This window comes from Coturnix japonica, unplaced genomic scaffold (assembly GCF_054131305.1).
Source record: "Coturnix japonica strain WE unplaced genomic scaffold, WE-NBRP24 Scf049, whole genome shotgun sequence".
Lineage (NCBI taxonomy): Eukaryota > Metazoa > Chordata > Aves > Galliformes > Phasianidae > Coturnix > Coturnix japonica.
In genome coordinates this window covers 1,638,843-1,662,942 of record NW_028188952.1, presented here as the reverse complement: position 1 = coordinate 1,662,942, position 24,100 = coordinate 1,638,843, and the positions used below count along the sequence as shown (strand labels likewise).

The 24,100-nt window shown below is 45.3% G+C and overlaps 3 protein-coding genes and 1 long non-coding RNA gene across 31 annotated transcripts; 3 read left to right on the top strand and 1 right to left on the bottom strand.

Moving 5' to 3' along the window:
* Nucleotides 1-202: 202 nt before the first annotated feature.
* Nucleotides 203-5,036, top strand: LOC107325186 (keratin, type I cytoskeletal 12-like). Its single transcript, XM_015885808.3, has 8 exons — nt 203-1,625; nt 2,044-2,126; nt 2,347-2,503; nt 2,931-3,092; nt 3,186-3,311; nt 3,679-3,896; nt 4,167-4,249; nt 4,572-5,036. Exons 1-8 carry the CDS (start codon nt 1,011-1,013, stop codon nt 4,667-4,669), a joined length of 1,542 nt encoding a protein of 513 aa, XP_015741294.2. The 5' UTR covers nt 203-1,010; the 3' UTR covers nt 4,670-5,036.
* LOC146752257 (uncharacterized) lies at nt 2,879-12,051 on the bottom strand. Its single transcript, XR_014940838.1, has 3 exons — nt 11,554-12,051; nt 5,710-5,752; nt 2,879-3,014 (listed from the first exon to the last, which is right to left on the bottom strand). It is a non-coding gene; the product is annotated as an uncharacterized LOC146752257 (long non-coding RNA).
* On the top strand, nt 7,051-11,159 carry KRT222 (keratin 222). 2 transcript variants are annotated; one of them, XM_085532602.1, is made up of 6 exons: nt 7,051-7,174; nt 8,159-8,287; nt 8,422-8,646; nt 8,847-8,916; nt 9,083-9,188; nt 9,977-11,159. In XM_085532602.1, the coding sequence occupies exons 1-6, from the start codon at nt 7,079-7,081 to the stop codon at nt 10,185-10,187; spliced, it is 837 nt and encodes a 278-aa protein (XP_085388728.1). In that variant the 5' UTR covers nt 7,051-7,078; the 3' UTR covers nt 10,188-11,159. The 2 variants fall into 2 exon arrangements, with proteins under 2 accessions (XP_085388728.1, XP_085388729.1); XM_085532603.1 differs by having other exon boundaries at nt 7,051-7,256.
* On the top strand, nt 11,945-24,092 carry SMARCE1 (SWI/SNF related BAF chromatin remodeling complex subunit E1). 27 transcript variants are annotated; one of them, XM_085532579.1, is made up of 12 exons: nt 11,945-12,081; nt 12,628-12,678; nt 13,213-13,256; nt 15,223-15,327; nt 16,972-17,052; nt 18,148-18,279; nt 19,771-19,942; nt 20,919-21,091; nt 21,556-21,657; nt 21,738-21,776; nt 21,966-22,176; nt 22,917-24,092. In XM_085532579.1, the coding sequence occupies exons 2-12, from the start codon at nt 12,672-12,674 to the stop codon at nt 23,126-23,128; spliced, it is 1,278 nt and encodes a 425-aa protein (XP_085388705.1). In that variant the 5' UTR covers nt 11,945-12,081; nt 12,628-12,671; the 3' UTR covers nt 23,129-24,092. The 27 variants fall into 27 exon arrangements, with proteins under 27 accessions (XP_085388705.1, XP_085388711.1, XP_085388709.1 ...); XM_085532582.1 differs by lacking the exon at nt 11,945-12,081 and adding an exon at nt 12,189-12,240 and having other exon boundaries at nt 22,920-24,092; XM_085532578.1 differs by lacking the exon at nt 11,945-12,081 and adding an exon at nt 12,189-12,240.
* Nucleotides 24,093-24,100: the final 8 nt, after the last annotated feature.

Sequence of the window (24,100 nt, the reverse complement as noted above, 5' to 3'; positions counted from 1 at the left end):
CTCCCCAGAAACCACACCCGTGCTCCTGGCTCTACGTTAATTAAAGAGGAGTACATTTCAGCTGACAAATCCAGTGATATAATTAAGCCAGGACAAAGGAAAATCAATTTTTTGTTTTTCAAAACAACTTAGAAATAGAAGCACATTGATTTTGAAGAGATTCCAGCTCAAAGCTTCTAACCTTCCAGAGCTGCGATTGATCTTTAGATGTACATTACAAGAGGCACAAAGCAGAAAAAGAACTGGCTATTGCAGCACATGGCTGAAAGAATAAACTGATGGTATACAATTATGTTGCAATAGGAATGTTGGTTCCAGCATCCGACACAAGTATTTTAGTGACAAAAGGCACGGGGCAGAAAACAACTACAAATCACGGTCAGTATAATAAGAACATTATCATTTTCCTGACAGACCCACAGATCACCGCCTGTCTGCACGCCTCTTCTGATCAGCTCTCTGGGTCGTTACTTAACGCCCAGAGAACACTGATCTGCCACAGGTTTGTACCAGAAAAGCACTGTGAATAGAAACACTTTTGACACGCATGCTGGGATATAACATGAAAGGATCGTTCTACTTACTTAAGCATAATTCTATAATAATAGCCCCAAACCAAGAAAGCAATGAATATGTAATGACAAAAAAATTATTTCAGATGGATTTAAATGCGAAAAGAAATTTGCGCTCTGTTGCACATGGCAAAACATTATCATGATGTCTTAGCTCCACTCCACCCATTTCTCCTCATATAGCAAACACCTGGAGGGTTCCAGATTTCCGCTCCCACGGGTAATTTAGATTTTCACGTATCATTTAGTTTGGTCCGGACTCACTAAACTGCTTCTCTCCTCCCTAAATTTGAAAGAGGGGGAGAGAGAGAGAAAGAATTCAGCGCTCTGTTAGGAGGCGGTGACTACGGCAGCGGCCCCCATATAAAGGGATCCCAGTTCCCTGACGTGCCCCACTCTGTGCCTGCCTGGCGGATCAGCCCAGCCCTGTGGAGCACCATGGCCCTGTCAGTGCGCAGCAGTGTGGGATCCCGGCAGTTCTCCTCTCGGAGCGGCCTTGGCGGGGGACCCCTGAGGATGTCTGGCAGTAGCGCTGGAGGCAGCTTTGGTGGCAGCGGCCTTGGGTTTGGTGGTGGATCCGCCGGAGGGTTCGGTGCTGCTTCTGTGCTTGGCTCTGGCTTCAGCGGCAGCTTTGGGAACAGCGTAGGCAGTGGCTTTGGTGGAGGCTTTGTTAGCAGCTCTGGAGGTGGCTATGGAAGTGGCTCAGGCAGTGGCTTTGGTGGAGGTTTAGGAAGTGGTTTTGGGAGCGGTTCAGGCTCCATTTTTGGAGGTGGCTTTGGCAGCGGCGCAGCTGCTGGTTTTGGAGGTGGATTTGGCATTGGTGGCGGTGGGGATGGCGGCCTTCTTTCTGGTTCTAAGAAAGAAACTATGCAGAACCTCAATGACCGCCTGGCCGCTTATCTGGACAAAGTCCGATCCCTGGAAGATGCCAACACGGAGCTGGAACGCAAAATCCGAGAGTGGTACGAGAAAAATGGGCCTGGAGCTGCTGTTCCGGGATCTGGGAACGACTACAGTAAATATTACCCAATAATTGAAGATCTTCGAAACAAGGTAGCAAAACTATGTACTTCATGCATCTCTGTGTTTGTAACTCATTGCATCACATCCAGAGAAAAGGAACAAATTCCTTTCAGAAACCAAGAGCACACGATGGATGCCTGTAATCATCCCGTCACTTTGCACTGCGATCGTGTGCAGAATTTTTCATGTATAGTTAATTGCAGTTCTGTAGCTCTGTCACACAACACTGTCAAACGACTTGGTTTAATCTGAATAAGGAAGTGAGCAGCAGAGCCCAGCTGTGCAAACTCTTCTTCAAATGGTCACATTTTAGAGGGTTTCATACTTTTAAAATCACAAATTCAACTTGTAAATTAGACAGAGTTCCTGCCAAATTCTTCAGGGATCTGAAAAAATGTATTTATGTGATTTATGTAAAATCACTCTGCGGCCGGTGTCTGTGTTCCAGATCATCAACGCGACTATCGACAATGCGAGAATCATTCTGCAGGTTGATAACGCCAGACTGGCTGCTGATGACTTCAGGCTGAAGTAAGTATCCCTCAGTATTGCAAAATCTCCCACTAGCACTCGAAGGGAACCGTTCTTAGTACTTGCAAATCTCTTTCATTGCAGAATACATTAACAGAACTACTAATACTATGAGAATTTTGTGCATTAAGATTTCATAGCAAAAGCTATATGAGTAGAGGACAGAATGTATTTGACCACGTTAGCCACATTAAAAGGACATTTCATTATTATTTTTCAGATATGACAATGAAGTGGCTCTTCGCCAGAGCGTGGAGGCTGACATCAATGGTCTGCGCAGGGTTCTGGATGAGCTGACCTTGACAAGAGCTGATCTGGAGATGCAGATTGAAAGCCTGAATGAAGAACTGGCTTATCTCAAGAAGAATCATGAAGAGGTAAATATAAGAAACAAATATTGACACTTATTTCAGTCAGAGTGGATGAAACAGTTCCCTCAAAGTGAAAGTTGCTACAAAAATGTGCCAATTAAAACCATAGAGGAAATGGGAGCCAGCTGAGATGCTTATTGCACTCTGTTCAGGTATCATCCGTACTGATGTCTTAGAGATGCAGGTTAAAGAATGGCTTTACCATAATAGCTTCAAAATAACTCAAAGTTAAATATCAAAACCATGAGAAAAGTGGAAATGACAGGCAAGGTCCGTGCTCATATTTCAACATTTTGTACTCTTTAGAGACAGAATGTAGTTAGGAAGGGTTCTCGTTGAGAAACAATTTAAATCACACACATTTCTTTGCATACATTTCTGGTAGAAGTATTTTGCCTTTCATTGAGATAATTTTTGCTTCAAACCTTTCCAGGAGCTCCAGGGTCTCCAGAGCAGTGCAGTCGGCCAAGTCAGCGTTGAAATGGATGCTGCCCCAGGAATCGACCTCACCAAGCTTCTGAATGACATGAGGGGACAATACGAAGTGATTGCTGAGCAAAACCGTAAAGAGGCTGAAGCATGGTTCAATGAAAAGGTAACAACCTCACAGACGGAAAACTCGGCCCAACGCATACAGATGTAAGTGCCCAGAACAGAGAAATTACACTCTTCCTCCTTGTCATTTCAGAGCGGGGAGCTGAAAAGGGAGATCTCCACCAATACTGAGCAGCTGCAGTCAGGAAAAAGCGAGATCACTGATCTGAAACGGACTCTTCAGAACCTGGAAATTGAGCTACAATCTCAGCTTGCCATGGTATGTGAAAAGGAAACTGCTAATTAGACAGAGAGCCTTCTCCAACTTACCGGCCCTTTTTTGATCTTATACTTTTCTCCAGGATTGAAGGTTTGTGTTTATTTCCTATTAAATTCTGCATTTTTTTAGTTCTTAAATAGCAGTCACATATATACAACTGGACTGCAAGTAGCTTGTTATAAAGCAAATCAACTTTCATGGCCCCATTCAGTGAAGTAGCAAAAGCCAATTAACAAACCAGCATTTCAAGAAGAAAACAAATGGCTCTGAACAATGAGGCTATGCTTGCTCCCATTAAACCGATTCTCTTGCTTTTGTATTTGTAAAGAAACCTTCTTCCTATTAACTCGGTATCTTTCCTACACAGAAAAAATCCCTTGAAGACACCTTAGCAGAAACGGAAGGAGGTTACTGTGCTCAGCTCTCACAAATGCAGCTTCAGATTGGGAACCTGGAGTCTCAGCTGCTGCAGGTCAGGGCTGACATGGAACGCCAGAGCGCCGAGTATCAGCAGCTTCTAGACATCAAGTCTCGCCTGGAAATGGAGATTGAAACCTACCGCCGCCTGCTGGACGGCGAGTTCGTGTAAGGAAACAAAGAATATACACTATCTTCTTTGTTTTATTTTCAGTAACAATAGCCTCTCCAGGATACTGTTATAAATAAGTGCCACGCTCACCAAAAGACACACAAGGCAGACGGACAGATTCCAAATACTTGGCTCTTCTTCAGAGACATCATGAATTCTACACAGAATTTAATTAACCTATGAATGCCAACATGAAGGGGAAATAACACGAGCTCTCCTGAATGTGACAAACACTGCAGCACTGCTTGTCTCTGCTTCATTTGCAGGAGTGGCGGACAGGGAGTTGTATTTGAAAGCTCATCTTTGACGGGGCCCAAGTCACAGACACAGTCCCTGGATTCTTCTCAGGGTAAGCAGAACTCAACCAAATAAAGCTTTGTTTTACATCAGCTATAATAGACAATTACCATTAAAATTCAGGTCAATATTAATGTGTGCCCATACACAACTGCTTTACATAACCAGCATAACTACCAGATAGAGAATTATCAAGTACCTATTCAGAATTATCTCCAAAGCTTTAAAGTAAAGTAATGCATGCCATTCTGTTTACTTACATCGCAGTTCTTCATAACAAGTAACTAATTCCAAAGGAAAAAGGACACAGCTGTTCATGTAAGGTGTTGTAACAAGAGGATAAATGTCTGCTTTGTGTCCTTTGTGATACTCAGATCCCACCAAAACCAGAAAGATCAAAACGATCGTTGAGGAAGTGGTGGATGGAAAAGTCGTTGCATCCCACGTGAAGGAAGTTGAAGAGAAGATATAAGGCACAACCTGAGATCACAGCGGATCCATTCTCTCCATGTTTCTTTCCATAAAGCATAAATTTGTTCTTTTGAATGAAGTAAAAAAAGTAGATTGGCTTTTTGCTAAGATTCTTTGGTATGGAGCAGAACCTCTTTTCATTCCTAGCAGCCTGGCAATACACTCTCCAATCCATTGGTATTATCTGCATTATTTTCCTGGTGTTCTTTAACTATCATCAATTCTTTGTTCAGTTACTAGAAATACTGTGCACACATTCAATCAAATTTGCCTTTCTATATTATTGAGTAATTAATAGATAAAGCATTTTTGCTGTTTTAACCAAATTTTCCAAATTTCTTGACTAATAAAAGCAGACTCAGCAAGCTTTAAGGTATTAATCTCCTTTCATTCTTTGCGTCACCACTGAGGGCTGTGACTCCTGAGCCATATATTCCACTCTGTTGGGTATTCTGCTTCACCACATACCATATCCACAGTATTGTGCTCCTCACATAGAGGCATTAATCCAACTTTAGAACAAGAATATGATAGAAAAAAGCCTGTTTAAACATAGGATTAAAGGAATACCGGATACCAAAAAAAAAATAAAGCTATCAATTTACAGCCATGTAAAGGACAAAGAGAACTTCCTGCTAACAGAGCAGTACAGAGGCTGTTGCAGCACGGCAGAAGGGCTGCCCTGGTTTCTAAGCACACCACAAACCCGCAGAGATGTTCCAGAGCGCCACCAGGTGGGAGCACCATTTTATGTTCCGAAACCTACCTTGGACTGACTTCAGGTCATCCAGCGATGAGCTGTTCGAAACTATCTGACACTCAGAACAACACCATGAACCAGAATACCAACAACCCACACCTCCATATTTGTGCATGAGGTTTTTTTTTGTCGCTGTGCACAGCAACATTAGCACAGAATCCAAAGAACTGACAATTGTTTTTTAAACTGCAGAAATCCAACATAATAAAATACAGGCACTGAAAGTTGCTAGGATCCAAAATGACATAAAACCTATTGAAAATAAGGTAGCTTAAGCCTACCTTAGAGTGGCAGCAGTGTCACAGCCAGATGTTCCCCTTATACCTGGAGAAAGGGAAGGGAAAACAAACATTAGTGCTCATTTATTGTTTTAAAGCTTTCAGAAATGTGATCAGCATTTCAGTTCCTGACACGTTTTGATGCACAACATTTGGTTTGTTGGGATCAAGTCCAACATCCCTGCAGACCTCTGTACTGTACTTCAAACAGAAACAGTTCTGAGTAGCAGACAGTGTCGACTGCCTGGTGGAAGCAGAAGACACTCGGAGCCCCGGGGAGCTGCAGTTCAGCTGCAAAGGATCACTACTGTGATGAAAATGAGAAAGAAGAAAAGCATACATTATTTGCTTAGGGACATGGGCTCTTCCTTTCCTGTTTATACTCTCCTAAGCTAAAAAATCTTATGTTTGTTTTATGGATGTGGATCAATGAAAAAACTGACAATATTTGTTTTTAGAATGAAGTAAAAGTCGAATGTTTAAGACAGCTGCAGAAAAAGCACTGGACAACAAAACCTTCTCATTCCTGCCTGGGTCAGCTGGAGAACAACCAGCTCAGACAAATCAAAGCACTACACAGGATCCTTTCACGTATGCCAGCAAACAGAGTCAGGAACAAGGAAGCCTTATGCACACAAGGAGACTTTGAAGTGGAACAAGGCCTTGACTTCTTCAAAGGAGCATCTTGTAAGATTAGTTCCTTTTTCCCCTCATTTCACTGATACATGCTGGAGTCTAAAATACATTGTTTTGTGGGTTGGTTTTCTTACTGAAATCTGAATTCTTACTAAATATCCCATACTGCACGTTACTGAGCAAACTTCATAAAGCTAAGGGAAGTTCTTACCACTCGTGATCATTGAGACTGTAACTATCCAGCAGTTAAAACAGGCCAGGAAACAGATTGATCTGTAGAAAGCAGGACAGACTGCCCTTACCTTCCACCCTCCATGTAGCAATGGGGAAAGTAAGTAAGATGTAGCCCCATCAGCCCCACTGCAGCTGCCCTGCTGGGAAGCTGCTCCCTCCCTTCGCCCTTGTGCTCTCATTCTGAGCAGCTGTGATGCTTTGTATCTCCCAACCTCACACACTTTGAGGTTATAAAATCCCCTAACTTACAATGTAACAAAGACATTAACACACTGTATGCATTCACTTCCACACACAACCTTGGCATCCTGATTTCAGCCGGGTGTTGGGTTACCGGACACCTGCAGGACGGACCCCAAGCCCCGGCTCCAGTGCGTGCCCAGAACCGAAGCTCTGCGGCTTTAAGAGCCGCCGCTGCTCTGCCTCCTCCCGCCGCAGGCTCTGCAGAGCCCCCCCCCCTTCCCCAGCGAAGCCGGGCACCAAAGGGGAGCATGGGAGGGGGATGGAAGCGGCCCGGCTCCTCGGGGGCAGCGGGGCAAAGTATGAAACACCCGACACCAGAAATCAGATAAAGAGCGGCATCTCAGCAAGGACCCAGGTAATGACTTCATGCAGACAGACACCTTCCAGAGGAAGCAGACAGCCCTCGTCTATGCAGCTCCTCCCTCCGCCTCTATGAGGTACGGTATTTTCTTTTCGATGCAGCATATTTTGTGGGACGGGATTTTGATTTGACTGCAGTAGGATTTGGGCTGGAAGATAAAGGGAAGGTTTTGTTGATGGGATGAAATGCACAGTAACAGGGATGCGGCCCGTCCGGATGCTCTGTGCCTCACAGTGACACTGCTGGGCTGCACTGATGTAAAAACTGAACCACGGCAGCTCTGATACCCCACAGCAAATGAGCATCTCGAAAATCAAAGGCAATGCAAGGAAGCCATTAATCTAAATGCCTTCCAGCTTTTAGCACCTATATTAAAGAAACCTGTACCTTTTCAGGGCCTGTTTCCTAATGCTTACAGTAAAACTGCCATACTTTTCAGCAAATATCATCTGTTCTCCCATACAGATTCATGACATGTTATCAACACCCACTGCTGCTGGTTTAGATTTATATACAAAAACATCTCTAAAACCTAAAGACCTTGACACAGCAAACCAAGCTACAGACACCAAATGCCAAGAGGCTCCATCTGCAAATCAGACCAGCTGTCACCCAGTAGTGCTGCAGAACAGGGACTGCAGGCATTCTGTGTTGAAGCACAGCTCCCAGTGCTGCTGCAGTGCCCGCTGGAGCCCTGTTCCAGCCCGGCCTGTGGCACAAAGCAGCCCAGGAGCAGCACTACAGCCGTGTCATAGGAACCATGCAGCATGCAGACATGGGGACAAGCAAAGAGCATTGAGTGTGCGCTTACAGAACAAGGAATCCTCATTACACTGTACATAAAATGCTAACTTGTCACTGTTAGCTCTAATAAGTCTATGAGAATCTAAAAAAAAATCCTAATGAGAAATGTTTATGTGTCTGCTTTATTTACTCTGTGTAAATATTTTACATTATCTGGTTCTGTATCCCCTGCAGCAAGAAGCAGCTCCAGTTAAAAGAATGGACAAAGATGCAGAAGCGTTGCAGGCAGCCAGAGCGGAGCTGAGCGAAGCCCGGCGGCAGTGGCATCACATGCAGAGCGAGATCGAATCCCTGCACGCTGTGGTAAGCACCAAAAGCAGCAGCCAGATCTGGGGAAAATAACACTCCTTAGAGGACTTGATATAAAAACACACTGTCTGACTGTTAATGAAATGTATGTACACCTTTCAAATCTTAAAAGGAATTAAATTCAACAGGAAAAGGGTTTGGAGCGCTCGCTGCGTGCCACAGAACAGCAGTATCACGTGCAGCTCCAGAACCTGGAGGCAGAGATTGAGTGTTTGGAGAAAGACCTGCAGGACGTGAGGAGAGGCATCGAGAAACAGCTGCGAGAGCACGAAATCCTGCTGAACACCAGGATGAAACTGGAGGAGGAGATAGCAACGTACCGCAGCCTGCTGGAGAGAGAGGAGAACAGGTACCTGCTCATTAAAGCACCCCTTCAAACTTCCCAATGAAATAACGTGGCACTAATAGAAGAAATCCTAATGGTTACCACAGCCAAACAGAACTTCTCATACTCCTATTTTTAAACTGCCCATAGCTGCCTGTCAAACAAGTGATGGATGAAAGCAATTCAGTACAATGAGGTGCAGGTGAAGCTGTTTGTTGTTGCAGGTACCGCTGCTCCGTACCCGAGCAGAAGGGCAGGAAGCCCAACCTCAGCACGACCACCTTCACGCTGCCTGCAGGTGGGTGCACTCACTTAATTCCCCATGGGGCTCATGGCCTCAACACAGCTTCATATTGGTGGGGTGCTGCAGAACGAGCTTCTGTACAGATGGAAGAGAAAAGCCCCGGCCGTGTGCCACCACCTCCCCATCTACATGCATGGTACATCTGCATTTTCTTTTACAGATGGTGTAAAGAAGCACGAAACTGAGAAGATGGAGTTGATGACAAAACAAGCAATCCTAGATGGCAATATTACGAAGCAAAGTGCTGAAGCTCACGGCACTATAAAGTAAGATATGCATAAATCTAAGAAAACATTTAAACGTGAATCTGGGGCACTGCACTTCACTCTCTGATTTTTCCTTTCTTTAGTATCCACACAGCCAGGAAGCTCCAGAGTAGCACTGGTAGTTCCAGTTATACTGAATGGTGTGTTTTAACAATAAATTAAATATTAAAGATCTCTTTATTAGCACTTGCTTCCTGAGCTAGCAATATCACAACGCTGCCTCTAACAGTTCCATTCTTGACAGAAATGCAATAATACATTTAGTTAAGGCTGAAAGTAAAAGAGCCCATTTTGTGTCTGCAAAGCCCTCCCGGGGCATCTTTAGGCACAGAGTTTCAGGCCTGGCTGCTCCAACTCATACTGGGAAAGCCCTACGATTTGCTGATTGCTGCAGGGGGAAGGAGAGCCTGGCTGCTCAGGGGGCATCTGAGGGTTGGAATGTTTTATTCATCTTGATTGACTTTGCTGGTGTTGCATCGCCTCCTTGTCTTTTTCCATGGTGCAGCTCAGTCCTGCCTCATTGCAGACCGAATCCTAAACTTTCTCCTTGGAAACAAACTTTCTGTGTTCAGAGCAATGGGTTTGTATCCAAGTCTACTTAAAAGCGTGCAAATAAAACTACACTCAAGTGTCCCCTTGACTTCCAGAAGGAAGCTGTAAAAAATTAAGAAAAAAAACAACAAAAAAACCCAACTCTGGTTCCCCGGTACAACATTTTAAAAGCAGCCCTGAAGTTCTGTGTCACACAGCACCCAAAGCATCCAAACACATTTGCTTTACTGTTTCAGGACAGAAAAAGTGGATGAAGTCATTAAGCAATGGGAAGGCTCTTTCTTCAAGGACAACCCGCGCTTAAGGAAGAAATCTGTTTCTCTGCGCTTTGACCTGCACCTGGCGGCGGCCGAGGAAGGATGCAGACACAGCCAGAAAACCCTGCCAGCCATCGAGGTCAGGCTGGTCATGAGGCGGTCGTGCAGCATCCCCTCCATCAAACCATAGCACTCAGCTCAGCAGGTCAGCGCCTCCTCCTGCCACTGCTATGGACCCGCACCCAGAGCTGGTACAGCAGCCGTGTCTCTTCAACGAAGGGGAGAAAGGCAGCACCCAGATCCCAGGAAACCCGACTTCTACCAGTTTTATACTCTGGGTATGGACCACAATTCTCTCATTCCTGTTGTTTTGTAGTACTGTTCCAAATAGCAAAAGAATTAAACTGCACCTTTATACTTCGCCAAGAGAACTCGTTTCTCTCTCTGGGAATGAGAACCACATACTTCATTCTCTTCTTCAATGCCATATACATGAAGTGCCCCCGGAGCCACCACTGAGAGCAATGGGCACATACAGAGCTGGTGGTCCTGCATCTGTGCACAGACAGAAACCAGAAATGGAACCCTAATATGTTTAATGAGACCACAGGACAAACTGCACACAAACAGAAACAGGGTAAGGATGTTTGTTCACAAGGATTTAAGGTGGTGACCCATAAAAGCAGAGAGCACTGGAACTATGGGGGCTCAAAAGGAGAAAACACACAGACAGAACCTGTGGGATCCAAAGCAGAAGGAAAAAACCAACTGCAGTGTCAGTGAGTGCCATAGGAATTAAGGCACATGTTACAGATGGGAACCACAACGTCTTGCACTGTTCAGTTTCGCTTCTGGCCTTTATCAACAGCAACAACAGCGCAGTGGTTCCATTGCCCATGGTTCTCTGTCTACTGTATAAAGCTGGCTAATTATCATTAACCTTAAAACTGATGCGGTGTTGTTAATACCTGAGTAGCTGGCATCCTGAATGTAACGGCCTCTCCTGGCATTTTCACTATGCAGCTTTTTTCGTGTGCTATACTCTGTATGTTTTACAATACTTGAATTTAAACTAAGTTTTAATCGCTTTGAGGCACTTTAAACAGGGATACAAACTTACCAAAGTAAATAGCGGTACAACAATAAAAACAATAAAACCTGAGCTTTGTGTGTCCGTCCTGAGGGGGACTGGGTGACAGAGAGCACAAACCAACGCTGGTTTATGATCATTAAACATGTTCAGGGCTCCTGACCTGAACAACCCGCTATAAACAAACCTTGTACAGCAGTAAGAGCACATAGAGCAACCTGGAAACGGAGCACAGGCAAACAGAAATGAGAAATAAATAGAAAAACCAACCAACTAAAGCAAAGACAACAATAAATAACGATCCAGAATGATCAGTATGGAACTGCACTGAACATTGCAGTGACTTGTGCATGTTTAATGCTATCGACACCAAGCACAACTGAATGCAACGTACAACGCAATGTAATGACTGTGGTCAAACCCAAGCCAAACCAGGGTTACTTTTCACCTCTAAGTATTTTCTTACCTCCTCCTTAAGGACGTTGTGCCCAGGTGCCGCTGTCGGACCCCGAGGTGCAGCTCTGGCTGCTGGCGGATCTTCCCATCGTTATATTCCCTGTGTTACTGAATGGAAACCTCCATCTGTCCATGTCCGTGTCCTTGCTTCAGAGCAGAGCAGGCCGCGCTGTGGTATCACAGCCAGCTTCCTCTCCCTTCTATCCCCTCTGGTGTCACACAAGCCCTGTCTATGTGCATTACAGACAATTCCTGCAGTTCTATGTGCATTACAGACACTATTCCTGCAGTTCTATGTGTATTACAGACGATTCCTGCAGTTCATGGTCACTCACAGCCGCTTTCTCCCTTTCCCGCCATGTTCTCCTTTCCCGCCACTCGACGCTCCATCTCGCGCCTCACGCGGCCCCAGAGCGCGGGAACGGCGCGCGCCGCCTCCACCCCAGCCCCGTGAGGCAGCGCTCACCGCAGATTCGCCACAACGCCTTCCGCTCTTCCTTGTCTCTCTGGCGGCCCTCGGTCTGACAGCGGCTCCGAGGTGAGCGGGGCGGACGGACGGATCAACCCCGCGCTACTCGGACACCCGCGGGAGGGAGCGGGGCGGAGGCCGTGGCGAAAGTGCGGAGCGGGGCGCGCAGGCGCGGTGTTCGCAGCCGGCTCGGCCCGGGCAGGAACAAAGGAGCGGCGCGGCGGAGCGGTGCGTGTGTGCGGGGCGGGACGGGCGGGGGGCTCGGTGCCGGGATCGGTTCCGGTCTCGGTTCTGGGCTCGGTTCCGGTCTCGGGTTGGCGGCTCATCGCGGTGCCGAGGGGCTCAGGTGGGCGCTGCCCGCGGGGCGGCTCCGCTCGCGGCCTCTTCCCGGCGGCGCGGCCTCCGCGGTTACACGGGCCGGGCCGGTGTGTGAGGGTCCGTGTGGAGCCACGAGCTGGAACCGAACGGAACCGAGCGGCACCGAACGGAGCCGAACGGAACCGAACGGAACGGAACGGCGGAGGAACGTGAAGTTCCTGCGGGAGAAGCGCCGTGAAATGGCCGCTGGGCTGAGCGGGGTGGCCTTAATGGGACGGTTGTTCTTTTGTCTTTCAGAAACACGAATGTAACGTCAGGTGGCTGAAAATTTGCCTGTCAAAATGTCAAGTAAGTTTTCGGGCTTTTCTTCCTTTGGTGAATTTCGGATCCGGTTCCGCGGGCTCTGGGGCGCTGCCTGTGGGCCTTGTGCACAGAGCAGCCGTTCCTGGTTCCCGTGGTGTCTGTTGCTGTGCCGTCAGCTCTCACTGCAGCTCGGGCTGCACGGAGCAGTTCCTGGTGCCCACCTGGAGCTCTCAGGAGCTGCTGCAGCCCAGTCCAAGCGTTTGGTCTCACAGCAAATCTGTCCCAGCTTCTGCTGGGTCCTGCTTCCCTGTTTTGTTCCTTACCCTCTTCTTAACCGATGTGCCTGTAAACGTATCTCAGGTTCCTTCATCTGCCTAAATAAAAGACCAGAAATGTAGCAATGATGTGGGGTTTTGGTTTGATTTTTTTTTAGTCTCTCCTTTGCTGTGTGCTCCAAAGTCTTTGAGCTGGGTCTGTCTTTTAGTAAATCCCATTAAAGCATTTGCCACAATGGATGCCTCTTAAAGAACTCATTCACATTTTCAAGGATTTTCTTTGCTTACATTTATATTTTAACAGAAAGGCCATCTTATGCTCCACCTCCTACCCCAGCTCCTGCAACCGTAAGTACAGTGCTTTTTCTCATTAACACAGATCCTGTAGCAGAGCTGTTAGTGACTTACCAGAGCCGTAACAGCGGAGACGCAGCACCTTCCTGTGTTGGAAAAACACGCTTGTTGTATTTCATTGTTAGTATGATATGCCTTGTTTAAAGTCATCCCAATTTCAGAACAGTTTGCAAAAAAGAAGCTGAACAAACTGGTTTCATCTTAAACATCTGCAGGATGTGGCCTTTTTGAATCAGCAGTCACCGGGATTATTTACCTATGTGGCCATTGAACTCATGCAGCCAATGCTGCCCATTGGGATGCTGGAATATTGAAGGCCAAGTCGATACGGTTCATTCTCAGACTCCCTGCTCAACTTTTACACAAATGATGAGCAAAAACAGGGCACGTTTTTGTGCTTCTGACACATTTTCAGTGGGATGCAGATTTCTGTTGTATTTGGTCAGAAAAAGGAGACCCTCCGTGCTGGTAATCATACTCAGATTTCATGAAAATGCTGATATTTTGGGGTCTGCTGCATGGCAAATCTCTTAACTTACAGTAAAGTGGTATGGAATGCCAGTTAAGAAAACATGGCAGTGATGTCCAGTTGTACTCCTGCATGTATAAAAGTCGTGCTGTGGTTGGAAAAGCAGCTGAAAGCAAAGGCAGCTCTTGTTTTGGAAGCAATGCACTCATGGGAGAAAATATTAATGAGTGGAACAAATGAACGAGTAAGGATGCTCTTTAGCATGTGTCATTTCACACAGCTCAATAGATTTGTGCTATCAGGAGGAATGTGATGGCAGCGGATCTCTCCTGTGGCACAGTGTGGGTGAATACTGAGGTGGTGCATCCTTTAGCCAAGCTATGACTTTGTCAGCAGTGCACACAAAACCAGGTTCATATTGATGCTTTTATAGCCGTGATGTAGAATGGGTACAGTGAGCACATTGCTTTCAAAGACGGCTGAAATGGGTTTTAACAAAGTGGCACTCCAGTGTGAGACAGTGCAGGTAACGCATGAACCTGGCGTGGTGCTGCAGTGAGTGCTGGTGCAGCACTCCATCACCCTTACCTGGCTGGTCTGCTTTATTTCCAACACCATTTGAATTCTGGACAAAGAAAAGAGAGTAGCTGAAGTGCAGGAGTGAGACTGACAACCAAGGGGAGACAGTGAACTTTGTGTTTGATTACATCCCTGCTTACCCACATCTGTGTGCATGGAAATTAGATTTTCTCCATGTTCCAGGAGGTGAGAACAAATTGATCCGCCTGCAAGATCGGACAAAGATGTGTTTGGTTGTTCCTAAGATTAGTTTGTGGTTTCTAACCTGCACATTGCATTGCAGCCGTTCTTCAGCTCCGTCAGCCTGCGGCCTCCTAACAGAGCAGCAGCTCCATGCATCGTCCTCTCTTGGTTTTTCTAATCCTTACAGTTCTCCAGAGTGTTTTGATTCTGCAGACCACCAGTGAAGTCCTCTGCTCCTGCTACTGTTGCATGGATGGTGCTTTGAGACACGTTGTTTTTTTACCCTGTTTGCTGGCAACATCGTGTTTGTTAGGAGGAGAAGGATGGCAAGAGGAGGAGGCAGAGATTTTTGCTGTTGTAGTAAATGTTGACTTGGGGAATTTTTGCCCCCATACTGCGCGCTGCTTTGTCTTCTAAGGTTGGAGATGAGACTCCTGAATTTCTTGGTGGCTTAAATGTTGGAAATCCAGTCACACGCTTAGCAGAAGTAAAACCACGAACTTGGGACAGAAATCTGTAGTGACACATCTGCTAAAGAGTCCTGGTTCCTTAATAGCTTTATGTTGGACTAAGTTCTGTGTGCTGAGAAGGTATCAACTGCTACACCTCATTTGCTTGTTTAAATTCTGATTGCTTTTGCATGCCATATTGCAGTTCATTTTCATTTATGTGTTTTCCTCGTTTGATCTCATTTCTCATTCGTGTTTTTGTCTCATTTGTTTCCATCAGCAAATGCCCAGCACACCAGGGTTTGTGGGATACAATCCATACAGCCATCTGGCCTACAACAACTACAGGCTGGGAGGGAACCCGGGCACCAACAGCCGGGTCACGGTAGGAGAATCAACTATTACATCATCCGGCAAACAGCAGGCAATGCCCAGAAATGGCTTTAGAGTTAGGATCTTCTGAATCCTGGCTGCTGCCTCGTTTTCTAGGAACAAGAGATTACTTCTGATTTTCTCTCTCCATCCCTACCCCTTCCCCTACACTTTGAAACCCTTAACAAGAAAATGGACTTCTGTTCAAGAGAGGGAAAGACGTGTGGGAATCGTGTGATGCAGAGCTCCAAGGAGACACTCTGTGGTCTTCAGTGAGCGCTGCATGTGTAGGGAAGGTCTGTGCTGCGGGTACCGATCCCTGGGGGGTAGAACTGCAAAGTTACTGACTTTGGCACAAAATAAGGAGGAATGCTTTGCAGACCAGGGATCGCTGATAGTTGCTTCACACTACGGAGCTGTGCAAGAAATATGAGCCTTTGTTATTCTTTCCAATCTTAGTCTGATTTAACCATGCAAAGTCCCTGGTTCAGAAACAGTTGTTTCAACAGAAGTATAATGATATGAAATACAATCAGATATTCTGTAGTCTAGAACATGGGATACAAAGCAGTTTGTCATGGAACACGTACAGTGCCTTCAGTGAAGAGTGCTCTTCGTGTGCCTCTTCTGTAAACCCCCTTTCAGGCTTCACAGATGACTTCATTGGGTTTGTTGAAGTGCTTACAGAAAAGGCCTTCCCCATCCAAGCTGCAACTCAGCTGAGTGTACTGTCTGAACAGACATTTATTTTCTTAAGCAAGGTTAAGTTAGGTTTGCTCCGAGAACTCTCATTGTTTCTGTATGTCATAAGCATATACAGCTTTCTCTGCCATGCATATATCAAGATATGTATGGTGTCCTGGAACTCCTGTTAATTTAAAAGCATTGAACAGTTTCCGTTAATGTTTTTCAAACCCATCTGTGTGTGTATCTATGTATACATTTTGGTAATACATATACTCCATGTACATTATCTATACTTATACACAGTTCTGTATGCATCGATTCATAGAACTCCATAAATTCAGCAGAAAAAAACAAATGAAGAGGACCAATTGGAAAGCTGAATACAACACGTTGGCCTTTATGGCCAATTTCAGATATTTGCTTAATCTTCTCAATCCTGAAAAGGCTCAAAACTGCTTTTTGTTGTGATGGAAATGGTCCCACGGTTGGAACTCCCACACTGAGTGCCTGCAGAGCGGAGGTGGTGAGCTGTGAGGTGGTGGTGAGGGGAACAAAGCTGCCAGGTGTCCTGTGAAGGACGAGCAGGGCGTGCAGCAGCTCTCCATCAGCAGCACTCTTCTGTGTCTTCCTGCTTAGCACAAGGTGTTCAGCATTGCACAGACTGGAAGGAAGATCAGAGCACAAAAACATGCGGAGGCTAACATGGATAATGACAGCTTGGAGGCAAATAACGCACACTGATGGATCGGTTGCAGAGATTGATTTGCTCTTCATAGCGAGCAGTTTAACAGGACTAGCTGTGTACCTGTGCACAGGCTTGGGGGGGGGGGTTGGTGCTTCCTTCTTGGAGTGGGGTGGGGGATGTTTGTTTCTTTCAACTGTGCAAGACTAAATGCATTCCCAAAGCTGGCGCGTGTGGAAGCTGCCCGGTGAGCGCATTAACAAATGGACTTCTTCGTTTTTTCCATAGGCTTCCTCTGGTATTACCATCCCAAAGCCCCCAAAGCCCCCAGACAAGCCCCTGATGCCCTACATGAGGTACAGCCGGAAGGTGGGTATGGGTATCGAACAAGTAGTAATAGATGTTAGCGTTGTGCGTGCTAACAATTCATTGCTGTTATCTTAGTTTCAGCTTTTAAACTTTTACTCCTAACAGCCTGCACATTCTTTAAAGGGAATTGTAAAGAACAGATGTATTGCCCTGCAGAATAATGGCAGCGCTGTTCTGTTCTTACAGTTGCCAGTTTCTGGGGGGAACAGTTGTCTCTAAATTGATAATTTCCTTCTGCTGTCTGCTGACAAGGATCCACCCTGCCACATTCAGAAGTTCCTGTGACTTATGAGAGAACTTTTAATGTAAAGGAAATATTCCTTGCGGTATACTGGGCTTGGTACAGTGCTGTAGCTGGACTGAAGAGTAGCAATGAGTGGACTTTGCATGTTCTCCTTCACCAACCTAGCCTGTGGCAATGGTTACTTCGCTATTCTCTGAACTGATTGACAAAAAATAGGAGAGAGACCCTTGTGGAGTCTTAAATGTGATTGGGCGTGGGGAGGGCAGGTGAGCCCGTCTGGAGCGGGTGAGCCAGAAGGAAATTCTTCCACTTCTGGTAAAGTATCTTTACCAGCAGATCTGTCCTAGGCCAAAAAAACAGCAACAAAAAAAAAGGCAAGTGGCGCAGCAAGAACTAACCCTGGCAGCTCTCTCCTTGTTCTTTTCTCTCCTTGTAAAGTTAGAAACCTTTTTGGTGGAGTCAGAACTTGTTGGAACTCAAATTGATCAGCAAGACTGAAAAATATTGTGAAATGTTGCATTCTGATGTGAAAAGCTCAGTGCTCTTTACCGCAATCTACTGCTGGATGTGTGTTCTCTATAGAGCTTTTTTTTTTCCCAGAGATGCAGCGATTTGAGAAGAGAAGTGAGAGGGTTAAAGGCAAAATATTCTGATGAAACCAAAGCCGTTTCAGTAGATGACCTCCTACTGACTGCCCCAGAAAATAACCGAGATAGATTAGCCAGACTCATCCCTAACTTAACCCTGTTTTTTCGTGGTGGTTCCAGAAAGAACACTGAGATGACAATATAAAATGTTTAATTTGGAAGTATTTAGATATCATTAGTAAAGCTCCAGCTGTTTCTGTTAAGGTCTGGGACCAAGTGAAGGCGTCCAATCCTGATTTGAAGTTATGGGAAATTGGCAAGATTATTGGAGGAATGTGGCGAGATCTCACTGATGAAGAGAAGCAAGAGTATTTGAATGAATATGAAGCTGAAAAGGTAAATGGAAGAAATCTGGGATGTTTATTACAGCTGATTCTTCTAGGAACTGGTCTGAGAAGAAACATTCATCTTTCCCGTGCAGTGGTGTATGAGGCGTTCACCAGACCCCCTGTATGTAACTTAATGGAAGTTGTGTCCTGACACATCTTTTAGACTTTTTTTTTTGTTACTGTACATCAGCTGTGACTGGTCAGTTTTTAGACCCAATTCAAAATGAAGTTGTTTATAATTGAGTACCGAATTTAACTGTTTAATGAATGGATTTAATTGTACAACATCAGTGTTGAAAAGATTGCCTCAACACCAAAAGCCTCTTTCAAAACTGGTGCTCTGCAACTACTGCTGTTGAGGCATGAACGTGCTCATAAAAGACTTCCAGTCACGTAGGGTTTGCTTTCCATGCTATTACCTGGTGTATCTCCACGCTGTGGCGTGGTGTTTTGTTTCTTAGTCGAAAAATGATACCATTCTGTAGGGTTTTCTCTTGGTTTTGTTTTTATCTTCACAACAAAAGATGACAGCTCTGCCATGTCTCTAGGTTGGTAAGTGCTGAGGACTTTTACAAGACTGTTACTGTGATCCTGAACTACAGAGGGGAGCTTGTCCACCCGCTGCCTTGTAGTTAAACCTGGCTGGCATCCTGGTTGTGCACAGCCTGATCAAACCTGAGCTGTTTGATTCCAAGTCAGTAGAGAAGTACTTCCAACTCTTAGTTGAAACAAAATGAAGGAATTCTAGTCTCTTTAACTTGGTAGCAGCGTTTAGATTGTAAGCTCCTTGGGGCAGGGGCCATCTTGCTTGTGTTTGTCCAGTCCTAGTAATGAAGAAACTTGACGCCCTCAGGTATTGATGCCAGGATCGTAGCTTATCTCATTTTTCATTGGAAATACCTGAAATCTCTGTACAAATTCTAGAGTAGGCAAATTTTAAGAGTGACCTGAAAGGAAGCAATTCAAAGGGAAAATATTTCAGAGAAAGTGAAAACAGTGATGCAGTCCTGCTACCAGTAGTCTGGCTGCAGCACTCTGTATCATCCCAGTGCAGGGATGGATCAAAGAACGCAAAAGGCATAAGTTATTTGGAAACTGGCTCATGGCATAACTGGAATAAAGAAAGAGAAGAAATGGAAATAAAAGACATAGATAAAACTCCAAAGAACTATTGAGAATATTTTAAGTCAACTCTTCTTTATTTGATCTGAGTTCATTTGATAAATGCCTTGTTCTGAAGTTTGACTTCAAATGACAAAAATAAAGCGTTCTTAAGACCTCTCAAGCAGTAAAAAGCAGCTGAAAGCCCAACGCCAGTTGGGCTGAATGACTGTGGAAGGAGATCTGATATGTAAAACTTAAAGCTGAGGGAATCTAGTTGTGTCTCAGTCAGGTAGTTCAGAAATGAAGTCTGTATAACTGAGTTTGAGTAACACCTATTTCTGTCAGGTCTGAAATTGTCCAGTGGTGCAATCAAACAATATTGGTCACCTTTCAGATTGAGTACAATGAGTCCATGAAGGCCTACCACAACTCTCCTGCATACCTTGCCTACATCAATGCAAAAAGTCGTGCTGAGGCTGCGTTAGAAGAAGAAAGCCGACAACGGCAGTCACGCATGGAGAAGGGTGAACCTTACATGAGCATACAGCCAGCGGAAGATCCAGACGGTAAGCAGAAAACAGCCTGTGTGTGTGCAGGGAGACAGTCTCACCACAGGGCCTGTGGCATAAGCACACGCCAGACAGAGAAATTACTTCTGTGTAGCCTTCCTGGTGCTGAGTGTGACTTCCTTTTATTTCAGTACCTTCACTACTTTTATTTTGTATAGCTAACAACTCCCAAAACCTAAGGTGGCAATGCAGTGGTAAATCTACCAGCCCTTAATTGTGTATGAAGTGATACGGACAGTTCAAAAGAAATTCATCTGCTTAAAGCTCTGTAGTGGCTCTAACAAATCAATTACCAAACGATGAGCCGCTTCCTTTAATCCAGCTTGAATGGAATCCTGCACTTCATGACCAGAAGAAGCACGTCGTTCTGATAAGCTGAATTCTGGCATGATTAGGAGCACCTGAACTTCAAAGGTTCAACAAAAGTCAATTGAGATTGTTTAGAACAGAGTTATCCTCACTGTTGACAAGTTGATGAGAAAATTCTGAAAGTTTATTTGACTGCAAGGAAATGCACCCCACCCAGCAGGGAAAATCCAGATTCGTGCAGTTAAAGTCTGCTTTGAAATTGGTGACCCAGTACGTACTTGTTGAAACCTGAGGGTGAGAAAATCTGCTCAGTTACACCCTGAGATAAAGCCTGTGGCAACAGCGCCTTCCCATGTGAGGTAACTGCAGAACTGATGTCAACATGTTCAGTGCTCCGAGCAGCTGACATTATGGGGCTTTCATTTCTGATCCACACTATGTGGGCCAGAATTAATGCAGGCAGAGCCAGCTGTGCCAGCACCAGGATGGATCCACTCATATTTGGGATGAATTGCTCAAATATTTTAGGATGAACTTTGTGACACAAGAAAGCAGTGTTGGGCTTTGGTTTGTTTGTAGTCAGTGCTGATGTTGGTGCAGCCTCATTAGCCCCAGTGCTTGCTTTGGGGAATGAAAGCCATTGTGCTTCCAACTCCTGTTTCAGATTACGACGATGGGTTTTCAATGAAGCACACAGCTACAGCCCGCTTCCAAAGAAACCATCGCCTCATCAGTGAGATCCTGAGTGAAAGTGTGGTTCCTGACGTCCGCTCTGTTGTCACCACAGCCAGAATGCAAGTTCTTAAACGCCAGGTTCAGTCTTTAATGGTTCACCAGGTAAAGATAAATGATGGGAGGGCAGCACGCCGAGTCGCGCATCCTTTGATCATCCCTGTGCTGTTCTTGTTGGGTGTCTGTGCTCTGTGCGCTCCAACTGCTGATCTTGGGAGTGCCAGGATTTGAGATTTCATTTCCCATGGCCTTTTTTACTGAGAGTTACCTTAAGCTGAACTTTTCTCTTCCTTGTTACACACAACCCTTTTAGAGGGTGTATTGGTAGATTTAGTTGCTTATGACTGCAGTCTTGTAGCAGTTCTTTACCGCACAGACCCCATTTATTGTTCAGCCTTTTTTCCTTCTTGGTGTATGTTGGGTATTGGATCAAGGGAACATTTTGGTGTAAGGGTTTAAAACATGTCTGTGTTTAAATGTTGGTTTGAATATTGTTGTCCATTTCTTCAGAAGTAAAGCAGCTTCATTTATGACATTTATTAATTTTGTTACATTTATTACATTTCCAGCGTAAACTGGAAGCTGAGCTGCTGCAAATTGAAGAGCGTCACCAGGAGAAGAAGAGGAAGTTCTTGGAAAGCACAGATTCCTTTAACAATGAGCTCAAAAGGGTACGAGTCTCCTTCCCCACTTACTCTGAGCAATCTACTGGTTCCCTGCTCATACAGATTCTCTGCCCACTTCCATTTAGTTCCGTATTGTCTGTGATGAGATGACTGCAGTGTCCCAGGTCTAGTGGAGCGTTTGGTTTGCTTCTTCTGTAGTTTCTGAAGCTTTTAATGTAAACTTATTCAAATCACAATATTTATTGTGCACGTATTGCTGCATGTTGAGATACCGAGTAATAATTGAGTTTTCTTGGTGCTTTGTCTTTTCACAATGTAACTGGGTAATAAAAGAGCTTTTTTCTAATTGCTAGCTGTGCAGTTTGAAGGTGGAAGTGGATATGGAAAAAATCGCAGCTGAAATTGCTCAGGCTGAGGAACAGGCACGCAAGAGGCAGGAGGAAAGGGAAAAGGAAGCAGCTGAGCAAGCTGAGCGCAGTCAGAATAACACAGCAGCTGAGGAAGAGCCGGCAGCCAACAAAATGGAGGAGAAGAAGGAAGAGGAGAGCGCTCCGATGGAGACAGGTAACCACATTTCAAAGCAGCTTCAGAATCCCCAAAGAATCAGTATTAAAATACCTCCATAGAGCCTCTGCTCGGCCAGAGTGAGCGCCCCGAGTTTGTGCTGTTAGGAAGAAAGGTTTCAGAAGAATGTTCAGAATATTTATCCTTATGGACACAGGTGTTTGTTTTCCTCGTTAAGTTGTTCCTTTTTAAAAGGGTAGAGAATATCACTAAGGCAGTATGTAATACTTCGTGTGAATGTACCCAAGGAGAAAAAAACCAAACATTTCTGAATCTTTTAGACAAGGGTCAGGTGGGAACAACTGAGCACATTTCCTTGACCCACTGCCACCATCTGGCAAGGACGCTGGAACTGCAGCTCTTCAAAGCTGACAGCAGGCCGTGTTCCATGCAGTCACTCTGGTGACAGTGAATCGGGGGCCAGTGTCTCCATGAGTCATTGCTGTAACAGCATAAGGGAGAGTGCTCTGATTGTTTGGACTCTGGTGCACCTGATTTAACCAGGCACATTGCTTTCCTGTGCCCCACTCAGGAGACCTTCACGGTGCCATGTGGCAGGACCACATATGTTCTGAGCACTGAGTGGGCTTTGAGAGCTGTGCCTCTTTCTGTACATACCAAGTCACAAATAATTGCTATGAAATACTCTCGTTTATTACAAGTTCTATTCCGAAATTCTGTCTGCACTATCTAAACAATCTACCAGTATATAAATGATACTGACAAGTATTTTATTACAGAAGAGCCTCACCCAGAGGAGAGCACAGAAAACCAGCAGAACGGTGAAGAAGGAACATCTACCCCTGATGATAAGGAGAGCGGCCAAGAGGGGGCTGACAGCACCGCAGAGGAAGGGACCAGTGACAGCAACACTGGTTCAGAGAGCAACAGTGCAACAGTGGAAGAGCCTCCTGCAGACCCCAACACTGAGGAGAGTGAGAAGAAAGAATAAATAGTGGCCTGTTTCACATGTGTTTTTAATGAAGTACTGGTTTGATTTCAGAATGTGCTCAGCAGCTTTTATATCTTTCTTGCCTGGCACCACATGTCTCCCGGTGATGCTGGGTTTTGGTGGTAACAGCTGTTATCAGCATAGTGACCAAAAGGGCGTTTCAGGGACAAAGGAGATCTTAAAACAGAAAACATCTCACACATAAAGGTGGTGTATGATGCGTACTGAGATTATTGTTTGGAATTTCTCCCCCAGAATGATAGCACTAGTTTTGTTCTCAATAGCAAAGTCAGGATTGCTCCCCTTTTTCTGATTGAATTGTCACAGTGAACAGCAGTTTTCCTTCAGATCCCTTGTTTTCCTGTGGCTGAAGGAGATGGAGATGTGTATCACCTGTGTGTACCTCCTGTTTATTGCCACCTTCTGGGCAATAACCCTTCAGCAGGGAGGGAAACTTGCTGTGCTCTACATGCAGCAGATCCAGAGATGCATTCCCCACTGACAGAGTGCCGTTATCCTGAATTAAGAGGCATTGTATCCTAAGGATTTTCTCTGTGATACGGGGTTACTTACAGCAGCCTTTGCTTTTCTCCACTGTATAACTTTATTTGCTACTTCATGTCCTAATAGGACCTCAGCCAAAGGTCTGGCAAAGCACCCAGCAGGGGAATGCTTCATTGTGTTACTGTGATGGTGACAGCACAGTGACAAGCAGCAGCGCTGCAAAAAAAACCCTATAAAAACTACTGAAAACGCCCCATTTTGTCCTGTGTAAGCAGGAGCCCAATGCACAGAACCACGGATACAAATTATTTGTGTTTCCAGCTACAAGAGGCGTCGCGCTGCGGTAACTGGAATGTTCTGCTGGAGCAGTGGGTGCGTGAGATGGCCGTGGGTTGGACATCCCTGCTGTTTTCTGAATGGTCTGAAAAGAATAAAATCCAACGTGCTTTTTTTTAAACAATGGCAGCC

Coding starts and splice junctions, on each gene's coding strand:
- KRT222 (XM_085532602.1), top strand. CDS start 7,079: ATGGAAGCGGCCCGGCTCCTCGGGGGCAGCGGGGCAAAGTATGAAACA. Junction 7,175..8,158: donor GCATCTCAGCAAGGACCCAG/GTAATGACTTCA, acceptor TATCCCCTGCAG/CAAGAAGCAGCTCCAGTTAA. Junction 8,288..8,421: donor TCGAATCCCTGCACGCTGTG/GTAAGCACCAAA, acceptor TAAATTCAACAG/GAAAAGGGTTTGGAGCGCTC.
- SMARCE1 (XM_085532579.1), top strand. Junction 21,092..21,555: donor AGTCTTTAATGGTTCACCAG/GTAAAGATAAAT, acceptor TTACATTTCCAG/CGTAAACTGGAAGCTGAGCT. Junction 21,777..21,965: donor AGATGACTGCAGTGTCCCAG/GTCTAGTGGAGC, acceptor TCTAATTGCTAG/CTGTGCAGTTTGAAGGTGGA.
- LOC107325186 (XM_015885808.3), top strand. CDS start 1,011: ATGGCCCTGTCAGTGCGCAGCAGTGTGGGATCCCGGCAGTTCTCCTCT. Junction 1,626..2,043: donor TTGAAGATCTTCGAAACAAG/GTAGCAAAACTA, acceptor TCTGTGTTCCAG/ATCATCAACGCGACTATCGA. Junction 3,897..4,166: donor CTGCTGGACGGCGAGTTCGT/GTAAGGAAACAA, acceptor CTTCATTTGCAG/GAGTGGCGGACAGGGAGTTG.